At 33.6% G+C, this 20,767-nt stretch overlaps 1 protein-coding gene across 1 annotated transcript; it reads right to left on the reverse strand.

Annotated features, from left to right (window-relative positions):
* Positions 1-2,887: 2,887 nt before the first annotated feature.
* Positions 2,888-11,823, reverse strand: LOC121392033 (ankyrin repeat domain-containing protein 7-like). The gene is made up of 4 exons (XM_041523438.1): positions 11,655-11,823; positions 11,113-11,172; positions 10,836-11,035; positions 2,888-3,034 (listed from the first exon to the last, which is right to left on the reverse strand). Exons 1-4 carry the CDS (start codon positions 11,821-11,823, stop codon positions 2,888-2,890), a joined length of 576 nt encoding a protein of 191 aa, XP_041379372.1.
* Positions 11,824-20,767: the final 8,944 nt, after the last annotated feature.

Here is a 20,767-nt window from a genome sequence, read left to right on the forward strand (position 1 = left end):
AAACTGTAGCTTGTCCTTGAGGCATAAGCATGAGAACATCAGTTTTTTGATTCATTAACAATTATTTAATACAACTGCACCGTTTAATCTCAATTTACTTTAAAATTTGATTGCTTTACTTGTGAGAATCAAGACGTAAAGTAGACAAATTGTTCAATATATCTTCCATTCCATGGATATGGTAACTCTTTGAATTGGTCATATTTGATAAATCGCTTAGATATGGTAGACGATACAGTTTGTATTTCGTCTTTGAGTTGTTTTGACTGTGTTGAGCAAGAAGTGTATCCCTTAGTCAGATGGTTTTTAAGTTCATTGACAAGACTTTCTTCCTCTTTTCCAAGCATTTCATCCTTTGAGAACCTTCACTCCATATCAACCATTATTCACAGTCTATAAGTCAAAAATGGGAGTAGTTTTCTTGAAAAGCTCGTTTTAAATCAATGATGTCCCCTCATTTGCCCCAACCCCGTTCTTCGATTTTCAATCCCTCTAATAAGTCCACTAATACTAGTTGTTGATGTTTGTCGTTTATGACAAGAGATGATCTAACAGCTACCATTAACAAACGGAAATTTCTGTTTGGTTACAAAGTAATGGGTTACTTGTTTTTCTTGCTTTTGCCCATTTACTTTCTAACAGGTACTGTTATTAAAAGACCTACTGAATGATAATATCATTTTTAAAACAAAATTTTAATACCTTGAAAGGTCATGCTGTTGAATGAGTGTATTAATTGTGATCTACTTCGAAGCTAAGTATCTTCTTGGACGTTTCTAGTGGCACAGTACATCTCATGATCCCTCAGGATACACTAGCCATTTCATTAAAGAGAGGCGCTTTTTGTTGTCGGTTCTCTATTTTCACATTCTATTACTTGGATATGTTCATCTTCATTCCAGGTAAGAAATCACCAACTTTTGCCAATTGGACTAGTATCTCGTAATTCTGATTAACTTATCAATACTTTGGTCAACATACTAGCAGGCTCTACTGCTTATTAACGCTGAACTTTCCATGGTGGCCGGTATGGAAATGCGAGAAGATGAATCATAATTAGTTACTAACTTTACCCCGTAACTGATTCAGATCTATATCTGTGATTCTCGAATTGTTTTAAACATTACAGAGTTCTATTGGACTACTGCCTTCGTCCCTAACCAGCCCACCATGCATATAGCACTGTATTTAATGCTTATATGGTCATTTATGGTTAGGCAACCCCTACTCATTCCAAGCTGCCCATATTGCACATATTGTCCCAAAAGTGAAAACCTTGGGCCTTGCTTCAGTTTTGTTTGTCATCACCCACACTGTATCTGTGAGCAACCTGCTGTATAACCCTGATATGCATTGAAAATTTGTCATCCTACAAAATTAAAGTAATACTCTTGCTTAGCGCGGAATCGCCACAATCAAGCTCCGGCTGTTTATAAAAGTATAGCTAGTACTGCTAAATTGTCATACTCTAATTATAAACTGGACCTTTTTAATTTCTTACTCACAAATAGACCAGTGTTGAAAATGCTCATTATACAGATTGGAATTTCTTGAACTGAAAATACTTGAATTTTATTTAAATTCTATTTCACAATGGCTTCATGGGTGTCATTTTGATTATGCTTTCTTGTACGATTTGGTCCTTTCATGAAATAGAGATTTCACAAAGTAGTACAATTTAAGCGAAAAACTTACCAAACTATTACAGTAAAACGGTTACTATATATCATTAAATAGTGGGCAGTTTGACAAACTTTTTGGACTATCTCATGCGTATGACTATTATATATATAGATTATATAGTATTCACCTCATACTATAAGGAATTATATAGTATCCGTGCCCCTCTCAAGCAACCAAGATTGACATTGAAATGGGTCTATTATAAATCAAAGCCATTTTTATAATACTTAAACAAAACTATGTAAATAACAGTATAATCTAATAACTATAAAATCAAATTATAGCAGTTTAAATGTTATCACTTCTTTGACTTCTTTCGTGTTGTACTCGTGGTTGCATTTCTGGAGGAGTTTTAAGTAAAGGAAGTGTTAGAGATGTGAAAACTTTGTAATTCTAAAATCTCTCCCTCTTGAGAGTGTAACTTAACTTTTTGGTCCATGTTATATTGTCTGTTGTCAAATATAATGTTTGCTGTGGCTTCTTTATCTAACATAGTAAGGATGGCTGAAGATTGAAGATTCGTATTTTTTCTTTCCCTGTAATTGTGATATTGTTTGACCTCCACAAGCTGATTAGGTAGTTCTTTAATGGTTTCATCATTAGCTACATCCAATGGTGTAATGTTGTCACCAATGACATTAGGATGGCACCCATACATTAAGAGCGTCCTGTTATTGAAGATGACTTTACTACCACTTAGTAGCAAAGAACTAAAGGAGGTGAACCCTAAATGATTTCTTGTTTATTGACATCAGCTCCAGCTTGATGAGAGCATCCACTATATCAAACATGTCCACATGATGAAGCTACCATGAGTGGAGTAAGACCAAGTTACCAGTGGAGTATCTGGACTACTAATGTTTTCATTACAACTGTACCTAAATCTCATTTAACACATGAGTCTAGTAGTGTTCTCTCTGGTCACTAGTGAGTATGGAAGTTTGTTAGGAGAGAAAGTAATAGAGTAAGTGACACCCTAACATGATGTTACTACTGCTTTTTCAATCTCATCAGTAGTTGGTTCAGCTTTATCAAACAGCATATTAACAAGGTCTCTGTTACCTCTATAAGCTGCTACATGAAAATGCTGTTGTTCCATTGTATGCTATTATATGGAGGATCTGCAAATGATTGTACGTAAACACTCAGCTACTTCAACATGTCCTGTTATGAACAAGCTACATTAAGGCTGTGCTTCCATCCTTCATTCGAACATCAATGTCTCAAGTACTTTAGCTAATAGTTCAATAACTTGTGTGTGACCATTTGCACTAGCTATCATTAGGGCAGTTACTCCTTTTTTGTTCTGAATATTAATGTCTGCATCCTCTTTAAGTAGTTGTTCAACCACCTGTGTAAAAGCCATTTTGACTAGCTATCATTAGGGCAGTATATCCATCATTGTGTGAATATTAACATCTACCTTTTCTTTGAGTAGTTGTTCAATGACCTGGGTAAGACCATTTTGACTAGCTATCATTAGGGCAGTCCATCCATCATAGTTCTGAATATTAATGTCTGCACTTTCTTTCAGTAGTTGTTCAACAACCTGAGTATGACCATTTTGACTAGCTATCATTAGGGCAGTCCATCCATTATTTGATTCTGAATATTAACAGCTGAATTTTCTTTGAGTAGTTGTTCAACAACTGAGTATGACCATTTTGACTAGCTATCATTAGAGCAGTCCATCCATTTTGTTCTGTATATTAACGTCTGCATGTTACCTTGAGTAGTAGTTCATGACCTGTGTATGACCATTTGACTAGCTATCATTAGGGTAGTCCATCCGTTTTGTTCTGAATATTAACGTCTGCATTTTCTTTGAGTAGTAGTTCAACAACCTGGGTATGGCCATTTTCACTAGCTAGCATTAGGGCAGTCCAACCTTCATTATCTGAATGTTAACATTAGTTACAGCTGATATGAGTGTTAGTACAATTGGTCATGTCCACTTTTACTAGCTAGCATAAGTGCTGGTATCCTGTTTTTCATTACAATGGTCCACATCACCTCCTAACTTAGGAGAAATTCTACAGCTTCATTATGACCTATATTTGCAGCTTCAAGAAGAGCTGACTCAAAAGTAAAGTTCATATTCTCATCTTCTTCCAGGATAGGTTTACCATTAATTGTTAGACCAAAGATACCAATGAGAAGCATAAACTGTAGCTTATCTTGAGCATAAGCTATGAGAACATCAGTTTTTGATTCATGAACAATGTATTTAATACGAACTGAACCTGTGATGATCTCAATGTACTTTAAAATTGACTTTGCTTAGACTTGTGAGGAAGTAATGACGTACAAGTAGACAAAGTTGTTCAATAGTAGCTTCATTCCATGGATTATGTAACTCTATTTGAATTTGGGGCATATTGATAAATCTCTTAGATATGGAGAATATACTGTTTGTAATTTATCTTTGAGTTCTTTATTGTAGTTGAGCAACGAAGTGTATCAGCTTTAGTCATATGTTTTTTAAGTTCATTGACAAGACTTTTCTTCTCTTTTCCAAAGCATTCATTATTGAGAAACTTTTCACTCATATCAACAATCAATTCACAGTCTATGAAGTCAAAATATGGATGTAGTTTCTTAAAAGCTCATTTAAATCAACAATGTCACTCAGTTGCCCACCCACTTCATTCGATGTTCAATCCATCTAATAAAGTCTACTAGTACTAGTTGTTGATGTTGTAGTTTATGATCAAGAGATGATCTAACACTACCATTAAGTTACTAAAATTTTATCTAAGCGCCCCAAAGTAATTTTAACTTGCTTTTCTCCTCAGAATCTTCTAACTTCACAATTCTTACTGGCTCTTCACAAGCTATATACATAGAGAGAGAGTTAATATATTAACCAATTACAATGAATACTTTATATCCTTGAGAAATATTTTTAGTTGTAGATGTTGTTGTATTTAGCTTTTGATACACCTTTGAAGCTAAGGAATATTCTTGTGACTTTTCTAGTGCAGACAGTACATCTTGCCATGATGCTTCAGGAAGAACACTGAGCCATTTAGAAAATAGAGCAGCTTTTTGTAGGTCATTTCCTCTGATGTCAGTTCAATTACTTGGATATGTTCACTCTTAATTCCAGGTAAGAAAGCACCAAACTTTTGCCAATTGACTAGAGTATCTAGTAATTCTAATAACTGGTCATACTGTGGTCTAACAGACAAAGCAGGATCAGACATTGTTAACACCTCTAACAAATGACGGATTGACGGCCACAAGCACTGTAAACTTCCTTTAGTACAATATAGCCCACCCCTTAATTATGGAATAGCTTTGACAAAGCCGGATCTGACATCATTAACAAGGATTATGGAAAATGCGGAAAAGTTTATAATAATTTAAGCAAAATTTAAAGTTATAACTGGATAGTGCTACCACAATCAATATTTTTATGAAAAACGGATGTGTCTTCTAATAGGTCACTGGAATAGACTGACCTTTTGACTTTGGAAAAATTTGTCATATCTGCCCTAGTATTTTATCTACCCAATTAAAATTGAATTATTGATAACGACTTAAAAGAAAACCTCTTCTTTTGTTGCCAACAAGAAGAAGTTTGGTATTCAAATGTTACGTGTGTGGGGTGATGCATAGGCAGATTTGTAAAAATTCTGTGAGGTTAAAAGTCAATCAACAGTCAATCCAGTCCAGTAATTATAGACAACCCTTTTAAAAGATACATTATAATAAACAACATACTTATAATTTTAAGTATAAATATTATAATACTACATTTTACATTAAATAATATATCTTCTTAATAAAAATGATTTGTATATACAAAAAACAACAATTTAAATAATAAGAAAAGTACATGTACATTACATAGTTATAATACAAATGGTGTTTCTGTCTTGTTAGACTCATTAGTATGACATACCATTTGTCAGTGGAGTTATAGACAGCATTATACAACAGTGAGTATATAGATGGTGCATTCCATTTACCTACTATCAATGAGTACACATTTAGCTTAGCTAGTCAAAGTTAATGGACTTTTCCTAGAAGTGTGTGGATATTTAGATGGCTTTCATTAACAGCGCACGAAGGCGTGTATCCCAAATCATTCACATTCCTTACATGTACCTCCTTAAAACTTACTCACCACCTACCTTATACTTGTAACTTTGGTTTGTACTGTCATCTCCTTCTGTTTATGAAATGTAATTTCTGGGAAGTTCCTGGGAGAGAGGGCGTCACCACAGCAACCATGCCTATAAATGATAACGTGCTCAACATTACCTACAACAAGTGTGATATGTAAAACTCTTCCAACAATCCGTTTACCCAAATACCATCATGATCAAGTGATCAAGTTAACTATACACTTACTGATACATAGATACATTGTCTACTTGTCTAGATATAAATGATAACACTAGAGGACACATTAATAATTTCAGTTATAAATTAAAGAATTTACTATTCTACACTCAATAAGCATTTTATTATTTCAACTCGGGCCTTGGTTACCATAGTGTCAATAAAACAATGTAGAAGCCCAATAGTGACTAGCCACAAAGCAAAACTAGTCTAACTCAATACATATAAAACCAACTAGAAGCCAAAAAGTAATCTCTACTTAATCAAGGCTTCAATTGAAGCTATGATCAAACAACAAGATTACTTACATCATATTGATAAATCTATGGTAACCAAGTCCTCATTGAAATGACATAATGCTTTTTCAAGTGATACTATTCAGTTTCAGTATTCAATTCTTTATAACACATATACAAACATAGATCTAATTTCTTTCAGATATATTTATCAGAATATACAAATAATATGACTTACTGTTTATTTAACAAATCAGAATGCTTATGCTTTCCTGTGTGAGATATACCTATAAAAATAAACATTCAAAAAGAGAGGAGAGAGAGAGAGATATACGTAATTTAGTATAATTTCATTAAGTGACCTACATCATGAAGTCATTCATGGTTAATAATCTAAATAAAATCATTCATGATTACTGCATGGTATAATACAGATTGATATCTAAACATCAAATGTATTACTTGTATATGAACAATTATGAGTCAACATCCACCTTCAAAGATATAATCCAAAGTCTTATCATTATAGCAATATGTAATGTCTTTGATGAATCTATTCCTTGTAAGGTATACATTAGAACAAGACAGTCTCAATTTCTAAACATTAGAGGTCATGTTGGTACAATAATAATTATATATGTACATTGTATGTATTATTATTGTTATATGAAAATAAAAACATATATACCTTACCATTGTTGATGACTGGAAAAATTAATCATCTAATTGCTTGAGAAATTCCTGATAACATAAGATTGATCTAACTAATTACATAGAGAGATTAAGGAACAGGGAAGAAAGGGGAAAGTGAATGACCCTATATATATTGCTACTATAGCTGTGTTCTTTGATCTTTGACTCCACCCCTGAAGATTTAGTAACCGTACTTTGGCCAATAGAATCTACACTGCTTATTAACCCCATAAAATCTTATACAGAAACCTCACACTTTACTCTCAGTATCAGTAAAACTTCCTGGGTAAGTAAATTGAATATATTCCTGGTCACAGAATCTAACTATTTAGATGAATTCCTTGTCAGGAAATGAAATAAATATTGTATACTAGAATATAAAATGTCTTAATTTAGTAGCTTCACTAAACACTTGTATGTAAGGATCACACATGCTTTTTGAGGGCTCACTCACAAACAATGAGTTAGATCAAATGTGAAATGTGATATTCCTACTCTTAGTACCTTAGTATTTAGTGTGATAACTTATATGTTTGTGTTCCATGATCCATCCATCTATCTGTCCATTCAATGATACATATTGCATTCAATAAATGGATGGATGGATTGTCAATAATGATGGATTAATAGATGCAAGATAAGTGAATATATACTATTATTCATCCAAGTTGTTTAACGAGAGAGTGGCTAATTCATTCTTATTGTTGTTGCTTTTGATTAAGGTAGAGACAGAAAAGCAAAAGTTTTCTATTGACTGTATCTAATGTAGTCATCTCTTATGTATTGTTAGTGCACATTAAAGTGCTACCTTTTTGCTTTTGTGCAGACAGTACTGATAAGCCTCACACATTAAACAATAAATTCAATACAGATACCTGACTTTGTACAGGAGAAAGAATTGTTAGAAACTATTAGAGGTAATAATGACGTTCATATTCATTCATCATTAGTTCTATTTGAAGAGGGTTGTCCTCAATGGTAAGTTTGAACTATAAAATATTTCAATCTGTCTTTTGCCATTTCATCTTAGGGTTGTGTTCAATGAAGTAATTCAAACATCAAAGTTATTCATGAGAGATGTCACTGTGGTAAGATCTAGTAATATACTGAGAGTGGACATCTATTATGTGTCTCTATTATTAGATTGAACTTGACTGGTTATATGAACTAGCTCCTTATTTCTATCAATATAGAACAGTATTACTGATCTACTATATATTATATTGGAAGTAGTTCATGTCCCAAGACTTATTCCTTAGGGTCGTAGGGATGGGTATGAGGTTAACTAGTACAGGGTACAGTTCACTCTTATAGGGAAGAAAGACTTTAATATTAGTATTAAATTAATTAACTTAGTTTTAATGTATTGCTTGTACAGTCCAGCTAAGTAATCATCTACACATTTATGTAGTGATATTTCTGTAATGTGTTCTAGAATTATGAGATCATATTGTGATCATTAGTTGTTGTTTTTTATTTCTTAGAAAAGAGAGAATTACTGAAGTTAAGGTAATAAAAATATCTGAAATTTTTTTTCAGTTTTTTTGTTTTTTTGATGCAATCATGTAAAGATACTTGTTCTAATAATTGATCATGCTTAAAAAATTTTTTAAACCCTAGTACTTTGCAGAAATGTAGTTTGATTCCTTAATATCTGCAATGTTTGGAGATGTCAAATAATAATATTAAAGAACCTAGAGAGCTGAAACTTCTGAAAAATCAAAGATGAAGTCAATTACTACAATTATACGGATGGATTTATTTCTACAATAATATTTGACATTTTTACAAAGCTATAAACCTTCTCTACTTTAATCACTATTATTATTATATGTTATACAAATCGTACAAAGAATGCATCCGTAAAAGTACTAAAAATTGATCATTTTCGATCTTGAACTTGTCAGCAGGTTGTTACATTATCCATAGAATCAAAAAATCACAACAACAGTATCTAACAGTGCAAAAGTCGCCATCTTGATAATGAATAATCGATTTTCATTAATTAAAGGCAATGAATACACTTAGTGTCAGGTTATTGATAAGTGACTTTCGCGGGGTTAGAATAGTTAAATAAAATGTATTAATTATTATTGCTATTATTATATTATTATTATTGTTCGTAGTCTTATGCGCCTTCATCTCAAAGCAGACCATGCTTTAATAACAATAATAAGAACAATAATAAAAATAGTAATAATATATTTAACTATTTTAACCCCGCGAAAGTCACTTACAAAATAACTGACACAAGTATCTTTACATGATTGCATCAAAAAAAGCTGAAAAAAATTTCAGATATTTTTACCTTAAGAAGCGAAAACTAGAAGACCCCCCATCATAATTAATTATCTTTAATTATAATTTATTATTATAATTAGTCACGCCTACTTATTATTACAAGTTTATTAATAAGCAATCACAATACAGATTATCAGACATGCAGTTATTTGGGACTATATGAAGTCAAAGACCAACAGTTATTGTTACAATACAACATACTACCATTACCAGGTAAAGTACATATGTATACTGGACTAAATACTATTAAATATATATTTGTATCCTGATAGAGAATAATGGGGTTAATATCACAGTCCCTTATCACCACCTACAGGGCTGTGATTCCTTTGAATTTCTATTGCAAATAGGTTTAATCCAACACACATCATACTGTATTACACATATAGAATGATATAAGGCACAAACCATGTATCCTCAGACCTGTGACTCTTCAGCTTGTGACTTTTTTACATCAAATCACAGCACACTGTATCTGTAATAAAGCCTAGCTATATTTATTCAAAAATAGATGATTCCTAAAATAGCAACCTCTCCTTACTCAGTATGACACAGTACCAGTCTTGAATAAGTTTCCAATAGGTGCTTGATAAAAGTGTAGCTATACTGCTAACAAGACCTTGTAGCATCTTACATCACAACTAGATAAGTTACTTCAAAAAATGTCATTGTATAGTTGTTTTTGAACACAATGTATTATTGTTTTAAAATCATATGCAATATTTAAATTTCATTATTGCTTCAAGTCTGCCATGTTTATTAATATAAAGTGAGTTAATTTGTTACCAAATATATGTATTCAATTTCAAATCTCAATCATTAAGAGGGAAGGCTACAATATAATACACTTAGTCATTTATAGTCATACTCTGAGATTGTCCAAGAAATTTGTCAAACTGCAGCTATTTAAAAATATTAAGTTTTACTAATTTTTAGCAGTAACTTTGACTTGCATTGACTTCTTTTCGATTCTTTTGTCTTGTTTTACTCTGGTATTTCTAAATGTATGAGTACTAAGTACTGGGTGAGAATTTAAGTGAATAATTTATTATCAGTGACTGTTTATCCAAAAGTGTGCTTCAATCTCCAGTGGAAATGGGGTGTGGTTATAGCAAACTTGCTCACATGAATTCATAAATTATTATGCAATAAAATTTTGAATGGTTCATCAAACACGACTTTTTCCTAACTCTATCAATCTTTCTTCAAAACCTACAAAGAAGAGGAACAATAAAAGTGATTATCAATATTTATTATCATTGTTCATTAAGTGATTAAGTTGTGGTTTTCAATAAATACATAATTAGGTGTGGTTACGCACTTGAACTTTTTCTGGGGCTCATTGGAGATATGGAAGTTTGTATTTCTAAAGACTTCTCCATTACTTTCCTTTGAGAGTATATGAGCCTTCAGACATTGTTATATCTCTTATTATATCTATTGTTGATAATGGTTTTGTAGTGGCTTCTTCACTTAATGTTAATAACGATGACTGTAGTTCTGAAAATTTATATTCTTTTTCTCTCTGTAATTGTGACATTGTCTGACCTCCATAGCTGATTAGTAGCTCACTAAGGCTTTCTCATTAATGACGATAGCTATATCTAATGGTGTACTATTGTCAGCAATGACATTAGGATGAGCACCATACATTAAGAGTGACTCTGTTATTGAAAATGATTTACTACCACTTATAGCAAAGGACAAAGGAGTTAACCCTAAATGACTTTCTTGTTTATTGACATCAGCTCCAGCTTGTATGAGAGCATCCACTATATCAAACATGTCCACATGATGAAGCTACCATGAGTGGGTAAGTAAAGACCAAGTACCAGTGGAGTATCTGGACTATCTAATGATTTCATTATGACTGTAGCTAAATCTCCTTTAACACATGAGTCTAGTAGTTCTCTCTGATCATTAGTGAGATATGGAAGTTTGTTTGAGAGGAAGGTAATGAGAGTAGAGTGACTACCATAACATGATTTTACTACTGCTTTCTCAATCTCATCAGTAGTGGGTTCAGCTTTATCTAACAGCATATTAACAACGTCTCTGTTACCACTATAAGCTGCTAATGAAAATGCTGTTGATCCATTGTATGCTATTATATGAGGATCTGCAAAGATTGTAGTAAACACTCAGCTACTTCAATATATTCATAACAACAGGCTAACATTAAGGCTGTATATCCATCTTTCATTTGAACATCAATGTCTACAAGCTCTTTTACTAATTGTTGAACAACCTGCACATGACCATTTGCACTAGCTATCATTAGGGCAGTTACTCCTTTTTTTGTTTCGAATATTAACGTTTGCATCCTCTTTGAGTAGCTGTTCAACAACCTCAGTATGACCGTTTTCGCTAGCTTCACTAGGGCAGTCACACCTTCTTTGTTCTGAATATTAACATTTGCATGCTCTTTGAGTAGTTGTTCAACAATTTTAGTATGACCATTTTGACAAGCTATCATTAGGGAAGTCCATCCATTTTTGTTCTGAATATTAACGTCTGCATGCTGTTTGAGGAGTTGTTTCAACAACCTCAGTATGACCATTTTGACTAGCTATTATTAGGGCAGTCAAACCATTATTGTTCTGTATATTAACGTCTGCATGCTCTTTGAGTAGTTGTTCAACAACCTGCGCATGACCATTTGCACTAGCTATAATTAGGGCAGTTACTCCGTTTTTTTTCGAATATTAACGTTTGCATCCTCTTTGAGTAGCTGTTCAACAACCTCAGTATGACCGTTTTCGCTAGCTTTTACTAGGGCAGTCACACCTTCTTTGTTCTGAATATTAACATCTGCATACTCTTTGAGTAGTTGTTCAACAATTTTAGTATGAACATTTTTGACTAGCTATCATTAGGGAAGTCCATCCATTTTTGTTCTGAATATTAATGTCTGCATGCTCTTTGAGTAGTTGTTCAACAACCTCAGTATGACATTTTGACTAGCTATCATTAGGGCAGTTGAACCATTATTGTTCTGAATATTAACGTCTGCATGTTCTTTGAGTAGTTGTTCAACAATCTTGGTATGACCTTCTCAGTAGCTTTCATTAGGCAGTCACACCATCTTTGTTCTGAATATTAACATCTGGATGAACTTGGAATAGTTTGCTCAACAACCTGGGTATGACCATTTTGACTAGCTATCATTAGGCAGTCCAAGTTGTTCATTATCTTGAATGTTAACATTAGTTCAGCTGATACGAGTGTTAGTACAATTTTGTTCATGTCACTATTACTAGCTATCATAAGTGCTGTTATCCGTTTTTTCATTACAATGGTCCAACATCACCTCCTAACTTGAGGAGAAATTGTACAGCTTCACTATGACCGATATTTGCAGCTTTAAGAAGAGCTGACTCAAAAGTAAAGTTCATATTCTCATCTTCTTCCAGGATAGGTTCCCCATTAATTGTTAGACCAAAGATACCAATGAGACGCATAAACTGTAGCTTGTCTTGAGCATAAGCTATGAGAACATCTGTTTTTGATTCATGAACAATGTATTTAATACGAACTGAACCTGTGATGATCTCAATGTACTTTAAAATTGATTGCTTAGACTTGTGAGGAAGTAAATGACGTACAAGTAGACAAAGTTGTTCAATAGTAGCTTCATTCCATGGATTATGTAACTCTATTTGAATTTGTGGCATATTTGATAAATCTCTTAGATATGGAGAATATACAGTTTGTAATTTATCTTTGAGTTGTTTGACTGTAGTTTGAGCAACGAAGTGTATCAGCCTTAGTCATATGTCTTTTTAAGTTCATTGACAAGACTTTTCTTCTCTTTTCCGAAGCATTCATCTTTGAGAAACTCTTCACTCATATCGACAATCCAATTCACAGTCTATAAAGTCAAAAAATGGATTTATGTTTTTCTTGAAAAGCTCGTTTAAATCGATGATGTCACCTCAGTTGCCCAACCCAGTTCATCGATGTTCAATCCATCTAATAAAGTCCACTAGTATTAGTTTTGATGTTGTAGTTTATGATCAAGAGATGACCGGACAGCTACCATTAACATAAACTAAAATTTCTGTTTAGGTTTACTAAAGAAATTTTCACTTGGTTTCCTCTTCTTTACTTTCTAACATTACTGTTTTTTACAAGTTCTTGACAACCTACATGGAATGATAATATCATTTTACCAATAAAAGTTTTATAACCTTGAGAAGTAGTTAATGCTGTCAATGAAGTGTATTAAATTTTGATATACTTTTGAAGCTAGAGTATATTCTTGTGACGTATCTAGTGCAAACAATACATCCTGCCATGATGCCTCAGGATGAACACTAAGCCATTTCATAAAGAGAGCAGATTTTTGTTGGTCGATTCTTCTATTTTCACATTCTATTACTTGGATATGTTCGCTCTTAATACCAGGTAAAAAAGTACCAAAACTTTTGCCAATTGACTAGAGTATCTAGTAATTCTATTAACTGATCATACCGTGGTCTAATAGACATAGCAGGATCTGCTGACATTAACAACTGGAGTAGCAGTAAGGGCCACACTGAGTCAGCACTTTAAACTTCCTTTTCAAAATCTTTATAATTAGCCACCACCCCTTAATTATAAAAATAGGTAAATGCAGACTCAAAAGTTTGTATTTATGTATTGCAGGGGGGTAGGAATAGGTGGGGCAGGGGGGGCAACTTGCCACCCAATATTTTGTCAGGGGGGGCATAGCCCCCTCAATAGTATTGCAACTATGTACATCTGCATCTGCTGTTCACATGACTCATGAAGCATGTACAGTTTTTGAGGAGCAACATAGCCTTAAAGTCATTACTGTCAGAAATACACAAAACTTATTCGTATCTATTTAACAGTGCCCATTACAACAGCAACAGCAGAACGAAGTTTTTCAGCTTTAAGACGAATGAAGACATACTTACAAAAAAAAAAAAAAAAAAAAAAAAAAAAAAAAAAAAAAAAAAAAAAAAAAAAAAAAAAAAAAAAAAAAAAAAAAAAAAAAAAAAAACTCAATGACACAGCAACGACTCAATCACTGTATGATTCTACATGTTCACCGTGAAAGAAACAGATAAACTTAATCTAATAGAAGTTGCGAAAGAATTTGTAGAGAAAAATGATAGGAGGAGGAAACAGGAAACAGTTTTTTGGACAATTTTGTGACTATGATAACTACATGTAGCTCATTAATATAGTTGCCCCCCAATATATAAATGATTCCTACTCCACTGTATTGAGATAACATAGGACAAGCAGTTGTTGGTATGATACATGTACATTGTATGTCTGTTTGTCTGTGTGCTGTACATATATGTGTCAAACCATGAGAATGAATATAGATAGACCTAGTGAATGAAACTCAAGTAAAACTTTTCATAGTTTGTCACTGACTGGTCTACAAAGATAATAAAAATTGCAATGAGTTATGTTACATTAATCTACAACAATGCTTGTAGTGAACTGACCAATGAGATTACTTGATTTTTAATTCAGATTATAAATATCATAACAATCTTTTTTAACTATGTAAAAATGAGTACAAGTGTAGAGATTCAGAGGTAATTGAAACTAAATTAATTCAGAGACCAGCATATTTGGTATAATATATGTACTACTATTACCAGATAGAGTACATATATTGTATACAAAGTTGACTTTATTAACATTATAATTAATTTGTGAATAATAGTTAATATGTCACATTAATCAGATGTAGTACAAGTGTGATGTAGCTTGTATTAAAACAAATGCTTAATTATAAAGAATGAGTGAGTAAAGTGAATGTGATGTGAAGTAATCTTGATAAAGTAAACTAGTGTTTAAAAAAGGTGTATTATCACATCATTCAAATTTGTTGTATTCTTTTCTTCCTATAATTGTGATCTTGTCTGACTCTCCATATTTGATCAATAGCTTAATAATGGGTTCTTGTTTCATGAGATTAACTGTATGACCATTCTAGCTATCATCAAAGTAGTCACTTACTTCTATCTTTAATATTAATATTTGCATATTCATTTAGTAGTAAGTTTGACAATGAGTATGTATGACCATTCAAACTTGCTAGCATTAAGGCATTTACTCTACTGACTATAGTAAAACATTAGCATGTTCGTTAAGTAAGTTTGGTGATTAATACCAGTGGAGGGTACATGTCCTATGTCAATATTGTTATGACCAAATATGTACAATAGTGAACATAGTTGTGATAGTCTGTGATAATAGAAAAATATGTAATGAAACAAAACTATATCAGAATTGGTAATATGGATGAATGGATTGATAAAACAATTAATGAATGGATGTATAAATGATCAATGGGACAGATGAATGGACAAATTAACAATCAGTTATAATAGACATACAGTTAATGGTTCAGTGATAGATGGATAGATTAATGGATGGATGATTAGACTGAGAAATGGACAAATAGTTGAATTGACTGATGAACAGATTGACTTATACATATGGAGAGGATAAAAAATAGAATGATGAATGAACAAATGATCAAACAAATGGACAAAGAGATAGAAGGACTGATATGATTTTGCTCCCAGTAATGTATCTATGATCTTTCATCTAATTATGTAGATACTGTTGTCATAGCAATTATCACATGATCTATAGATCCCATCAAAAGAGGGAAGATCATGTATGTTCTCAATCATTACATATCCTATGTAACAAAATACCAACATGAAAATATGGAGTCATGTAGCTATTTAACTGTTTTAAAATTATATATAAATGAGTCAGAGAAGATTGTCACATGTGTCAGTATAAAAAAAAATAGCTGTATAGTAGAATATATAGTATTGGTTTAGGTCTTACTGGTTACTTATAATATTTTGCGGTCATAAGTAAATAATTTGTGTTGCATATAAAAACTAGAATAATTTATTATATTTTTAAAGTAATATTATAATGACCACAGATAACCAGAGTACATACCCAATGTTATAGAAGTAGTTGACATAATATTATATGATATATGTAGACTTGTCTCTATTCTTGGAATACCATATTAATAGTATATCTAAAATAGTCCATCATTATTGTATCTGTCCATTCTTTGTCTATGTATTTATCAACTGATCTATCTATCCATCCATTGATCAATTTATCCACCCACTATTTCAATCCATTCATATATCCATACCCAACCATTCATCCATTGACATATTCATCCATCAATGTATCTATCTATCCATTTATCCATCATGCCATTTATCCATCTATCCATCCATCCATCCATTCCTTTACTCATCCATATACCATCAATCCATTCAACTATCTATTTATCCATTCCATATAACTGTCTTTAAATAAACAAACAATTTCATATAATAAATAAATATATTTGATATATTAGTTATAATAAACAGTCTAATTGATTGTAGCATAAGTAATAACGTGGTATGTTATAATGAATGTTATAGAAGCCTTACTACTATTAGGGATGACAGTTTATACACTAGATATTGATTGTTGATATTGAGAAAATATATAACCTAGCATTACCCATATTATTATGTGGTAAAAATAACATATACAATCTACCTTAACACATTATTCTACATCAATTGTTCTTATGGACTAATGTCTCTTTCTATGGTTATCTTCTGTCTATCTCACTCTTTCTCCCCTCTCTAGCTGTTAATCAAGATGTATTAGCTATGCTACATTCTACTGGCTCCACTTCATTTGAATTGAAGGATTTTTCTTATCTCGTGTAGCACACAAAATATGGACACATATGCTGACAACCACTTCATTCAAGAGGGAATATTTGACCTATGATCCTTATGTGAATAACATCAAGAAAAGGTAAGAGAGGAAAGGAGATAGGAAGAAGTGCATTGAGAGAGTGGGTATCGAGAAAAAAACTAATTTTTATTTCCCCTATAAGTACTCATGCAGAGACGTCTAACAATCATTAAAGGCAAAACAAAGGTTACAGTCAGAATTCATCATTCTGATGATATTATCATTAAGTGGCTTTAGTATCTACTCATCTAGAGATGATTCATAGCTAAAACAATCTGTTCTTTCAGTATTAGGAGTAACACAGATACTGTAGATATTATAATAGTGCAATAATGGATGAAAGACTCCCATTTCAGAATAGTATTATGATATTAATGAGGAGAGACTGGCAACATTTGTGAACAACGGTAACCTGATAAATGTAGTTACATTGCAGTCTATAGAATAGAGTTATTGATCTCAAAACTGAACTATGTCAAAGAGAAAGCTGATGATAGACCCTAACTACATATGTGCTATCTATAACTACATGTTGCTAAAGGGGTTCTGATATAGTAAATGTTATCAAGTATGTAATGAATGTATGTGTAGATGATAGGGTGCTTTTGTCGTGTCCAAATTTTGTTTTATGTACATACCTGTTTAACGTGTAATTAGGTGTCTGCACTGTCATCGTGCTAAGAGGATAGGTATATGGTTGATGTATATAAATATACATGTACTTTATAGCATGCTAGCTTGACCTGTTTTGTAGTGTTATGTGTAGGATGTATAAAGTGTATTGAGGTAGTCAGTATTAGGTGACTATATAACGCCATTTTGCATGTGTGTTTAAAGGATAAGGTGTTTGCTTACATTCATTAATAGCAATAACTCATGACTTATGTCTACACACGCACATGCTTTGACATGTGCTAGTATATTGCCTATGAATGTATATAGGCTATAATAATAATTATGGGGTTGTTTGTGACACACCCACATCAGTTGACAAAAACAACTACATGTTACATGTAATCATGAACTTCTTTGTTTCCACAAATTGTCACGCCCAACATTATAAATGCTAGTAGTCCACATACATTAACATAATTAATAGTATTGTAAATTTGTAGTAATTTTTGTCTTTATACTTTGAAATTTGTGTATAATTTATAAACATACAAGTGTTAAAAATAGATCTTTGTGAAACTACAAAAATCAATTACTTAATTGGGTCTCTGGGTGTAATAGATATTCTAACGATTACTAAATCGTTCAGCAGTATTCTTGCCAAAATTATTGTTCTTAAAGGGTTAATAATTACTATCCTACTATTCAGCCAATATAGTTTATTCTATTCTAAGATTATAACGACTGATATTATAGGTAGCAGTCTTTTAAGACTCAACTGCGACGACGACCAGCTTTTACGCCACAATGATGTATTTAAATGCTTTTTTCCTCGTGTGACAGTTCATATTTTCATTATGTTTTTGAGGGATTTTTTAGTTGGTTTTGGGTGCGTAGGTCCAGCTGTGGTTCATTTGTGGTGGTTTAGGAACTTTCAAGGAATACCAAGTTGTGCAGCTAACTGTTGGCAGGGCGTGGTTATGATAGAGAACGACCTGTCTGTTTTGATTACGGTATGGCAAACCTGCATTTCAGATGGATCTTGAGTAAAAGTCTGTTCATTCTTTGTTTTCTTGTTTCTGCTCATTTGCTGGGAGGGGCTCTTGACGCTGGGCATAAAAGGACATTGTGGGATGTTTAGGAGTAGGTTCTCCATGGAATGATGGTGGGTGGAGGAGGTAGCTGAGGGGGGACGAAATCGAGGGGAGGGCGCAACAATCCATGAATTGGTTGAAGTTTCAGAAGAGACAGATTCATTTTTCACCTAGGAATGTGGTAAATAATTATGATAAGCTGTCAAACAATGTGCCTCTATACGTATATAGTGACATTAGTACTAACCTGCTGTGCAGTTGCAATCTCCTCTCAATCACCTTAGCCAATCTCTCAAACTTCTTCTGAGATGGTATGTTCAACAACCTCCTCTTTTTCAAGAAGCTGTTTATCTTCCTGCGGTTCTCCCAAAAGGGGTTAGAAACAAACGAAGGGAGCATGGCGTCTTTCGTCCACAAATAAAGAATGGTTAGAGACGCGTGTATAAGAAGCTGGACTATTTCATCAGTCGACGCGCTTCTTCTTCCTTCTGGAACTTGCTGATGCAACAATAGGTAGCCTTGAGTGAGTGTGCGTCTTGTCGCAATGGTTTCCGTGGAGTTTGTTTACATTCCTAACATTACAATTAACTAGTGATCAGCTGATCTCTTGACCAATAAGAGTGGGAAACCGATGGTGAGGGGGCTGCGCGGCAAATTCAAGATACCCGCCAGCGCCCAAATCCTAAATAATTCTCTATAGAGATCATTTCTCTTGACTGTGGCCCTAGTGTAAGACAGGCTTGTGGCAGCTCTCTACTTCTTCAACTCTTTTTGTACTTTTAGTAATGATTCTCAGTCAGTTTAGTCTTGTATCCAAAGATACAAAGTCTTAAAGAACTCGAAGCTCTTCTGTGCCACAGACCAAGCTATAAAACCCAGTCTCGTTTATCCTTTGGGTTGTGGTGTCTACACTGGTTGCCACAAACTTTTCTTCTGTGTATTCTCACTACTGTGGACCTCTGGATATCCCTTTCTCCGCTCTTCTCGGTTCAGCGCCCCCTGTCGACTCGTCTTACAAACTACGACCCTCAATAGGCGTACAACATTTGGACCAGGCTATGAGCACTATCACATTACGACCAAGGGAACAGAAAGAGAACTACTAGTAACAGTTATAAGAAGTAGTTCTTGCTAATGAATTGTCTGAGGTCCTAGTATTATATAAGTTTTTTATTATGCAATCAATTTTATACAATTTTTGTTCCATTTTAGGGAACGAAAGCGATGAAAGAGCCCAGACTAGAGCCAAGAAACTCGACGAAACAAACGTCTGGAAATGGTGAGTTTACACCTAGAGCTGTAAATAGAGCAGTAGAGCATATTTAAGCTCAAAGCAGCGCCTCAGATCGAGTTATATCCCGCTTCAACTGTGGATGAATACGATTCTTGGCGCCTTCATACCCTTAGTCGCCCCTTCTCTAACGCTAGTGTCTCTTTTACAGGTTCTGGCGGTCACCAGAAGAATATGCAGGAGTTATCCGTTGGTATAGAAAAGCTTGACCCTTTCACTATAGGGGATTAGATTGAAAGAGAATGTCCCCTCCCGCTGTTGATTACGAAGTCACACCTCCAAACCATCTCTCCCTCTAAACACTCCTTCGTCGGCCAAGAGAATGTCGTCCGCTAGCTGAATACCTACAACAACCAGGGCAAAGCAAAGGCTGCAAAAAAAGCCGTTGCCCTTTGGCTCTTCAACGGGCCATGTTCAAACTGTCCCCAGTTGGCTCTGCATCAATCTACACAGCCTACGGCTTCTCCTCTTTCACCCTTCACCCCCTTACCTGGGCAACTCAACAGCTCTTGGCATCAAATGAGACTAAGAATACCTGCCAGCTGCTCCTGAAAAATCATTACAGCTACGTCACCCTTGTATCTGCCGACACATGGGACTATTCTCCTAGACTGGATGTTGGAGGTATGTTCTGTCTAGAAAATATGTACACATTTAGTGTTGTGTTGTTAAGCAACATTCCTGTTAGACTTGTACTCCAGTTGTGATAAGCTGAGAGTTTTCGTTGTGTCTGACTAGAT

Source organism: Gigantopelta aegis, unplaced genomic scaffold (genome assembly GCF_016097555.1).
Source record: "Gigantopelta aegis isolate Gae_Host unplaced genomic scaffold, Gae_host_genome ctg3298_pilon_pilon:::debris, whole genome shotgun sequence".
NCBI lineage: Eukaryota > Metazoa > Mollusca > Gastropoda > Neomphalida > Peltospiridae > Gigantopelta > Gigantopelta aegis.

What these genes read in the sequence shown, in the direction of transcription:
- LOC121392033 (XM_041523438.1), bottom strand. Translation starts at nt 11,823, where the DNA reads ATGGTCATACTGAGGTTGTTGAAACAACTCCTCAAACAGCATGCAGAC. An exon ending in TAATATTCAGAACAAAGAAG is followed by an intron (nt 11,173 to 11,654) that starts GTGTGACTGCCC and finishes ATGATCAGAGAG; the next exon opens with AACTACTAGACTCATGTGTT. An exon ending in TCATTAATGAGAAAGCCTTA is followed by an intron (nt 3,035 to 10,835) that starts GTGAGCTACTAA and finishes GCTTTTACACAG; the next exon opens with GTGGTTGAACAACTACTTAA.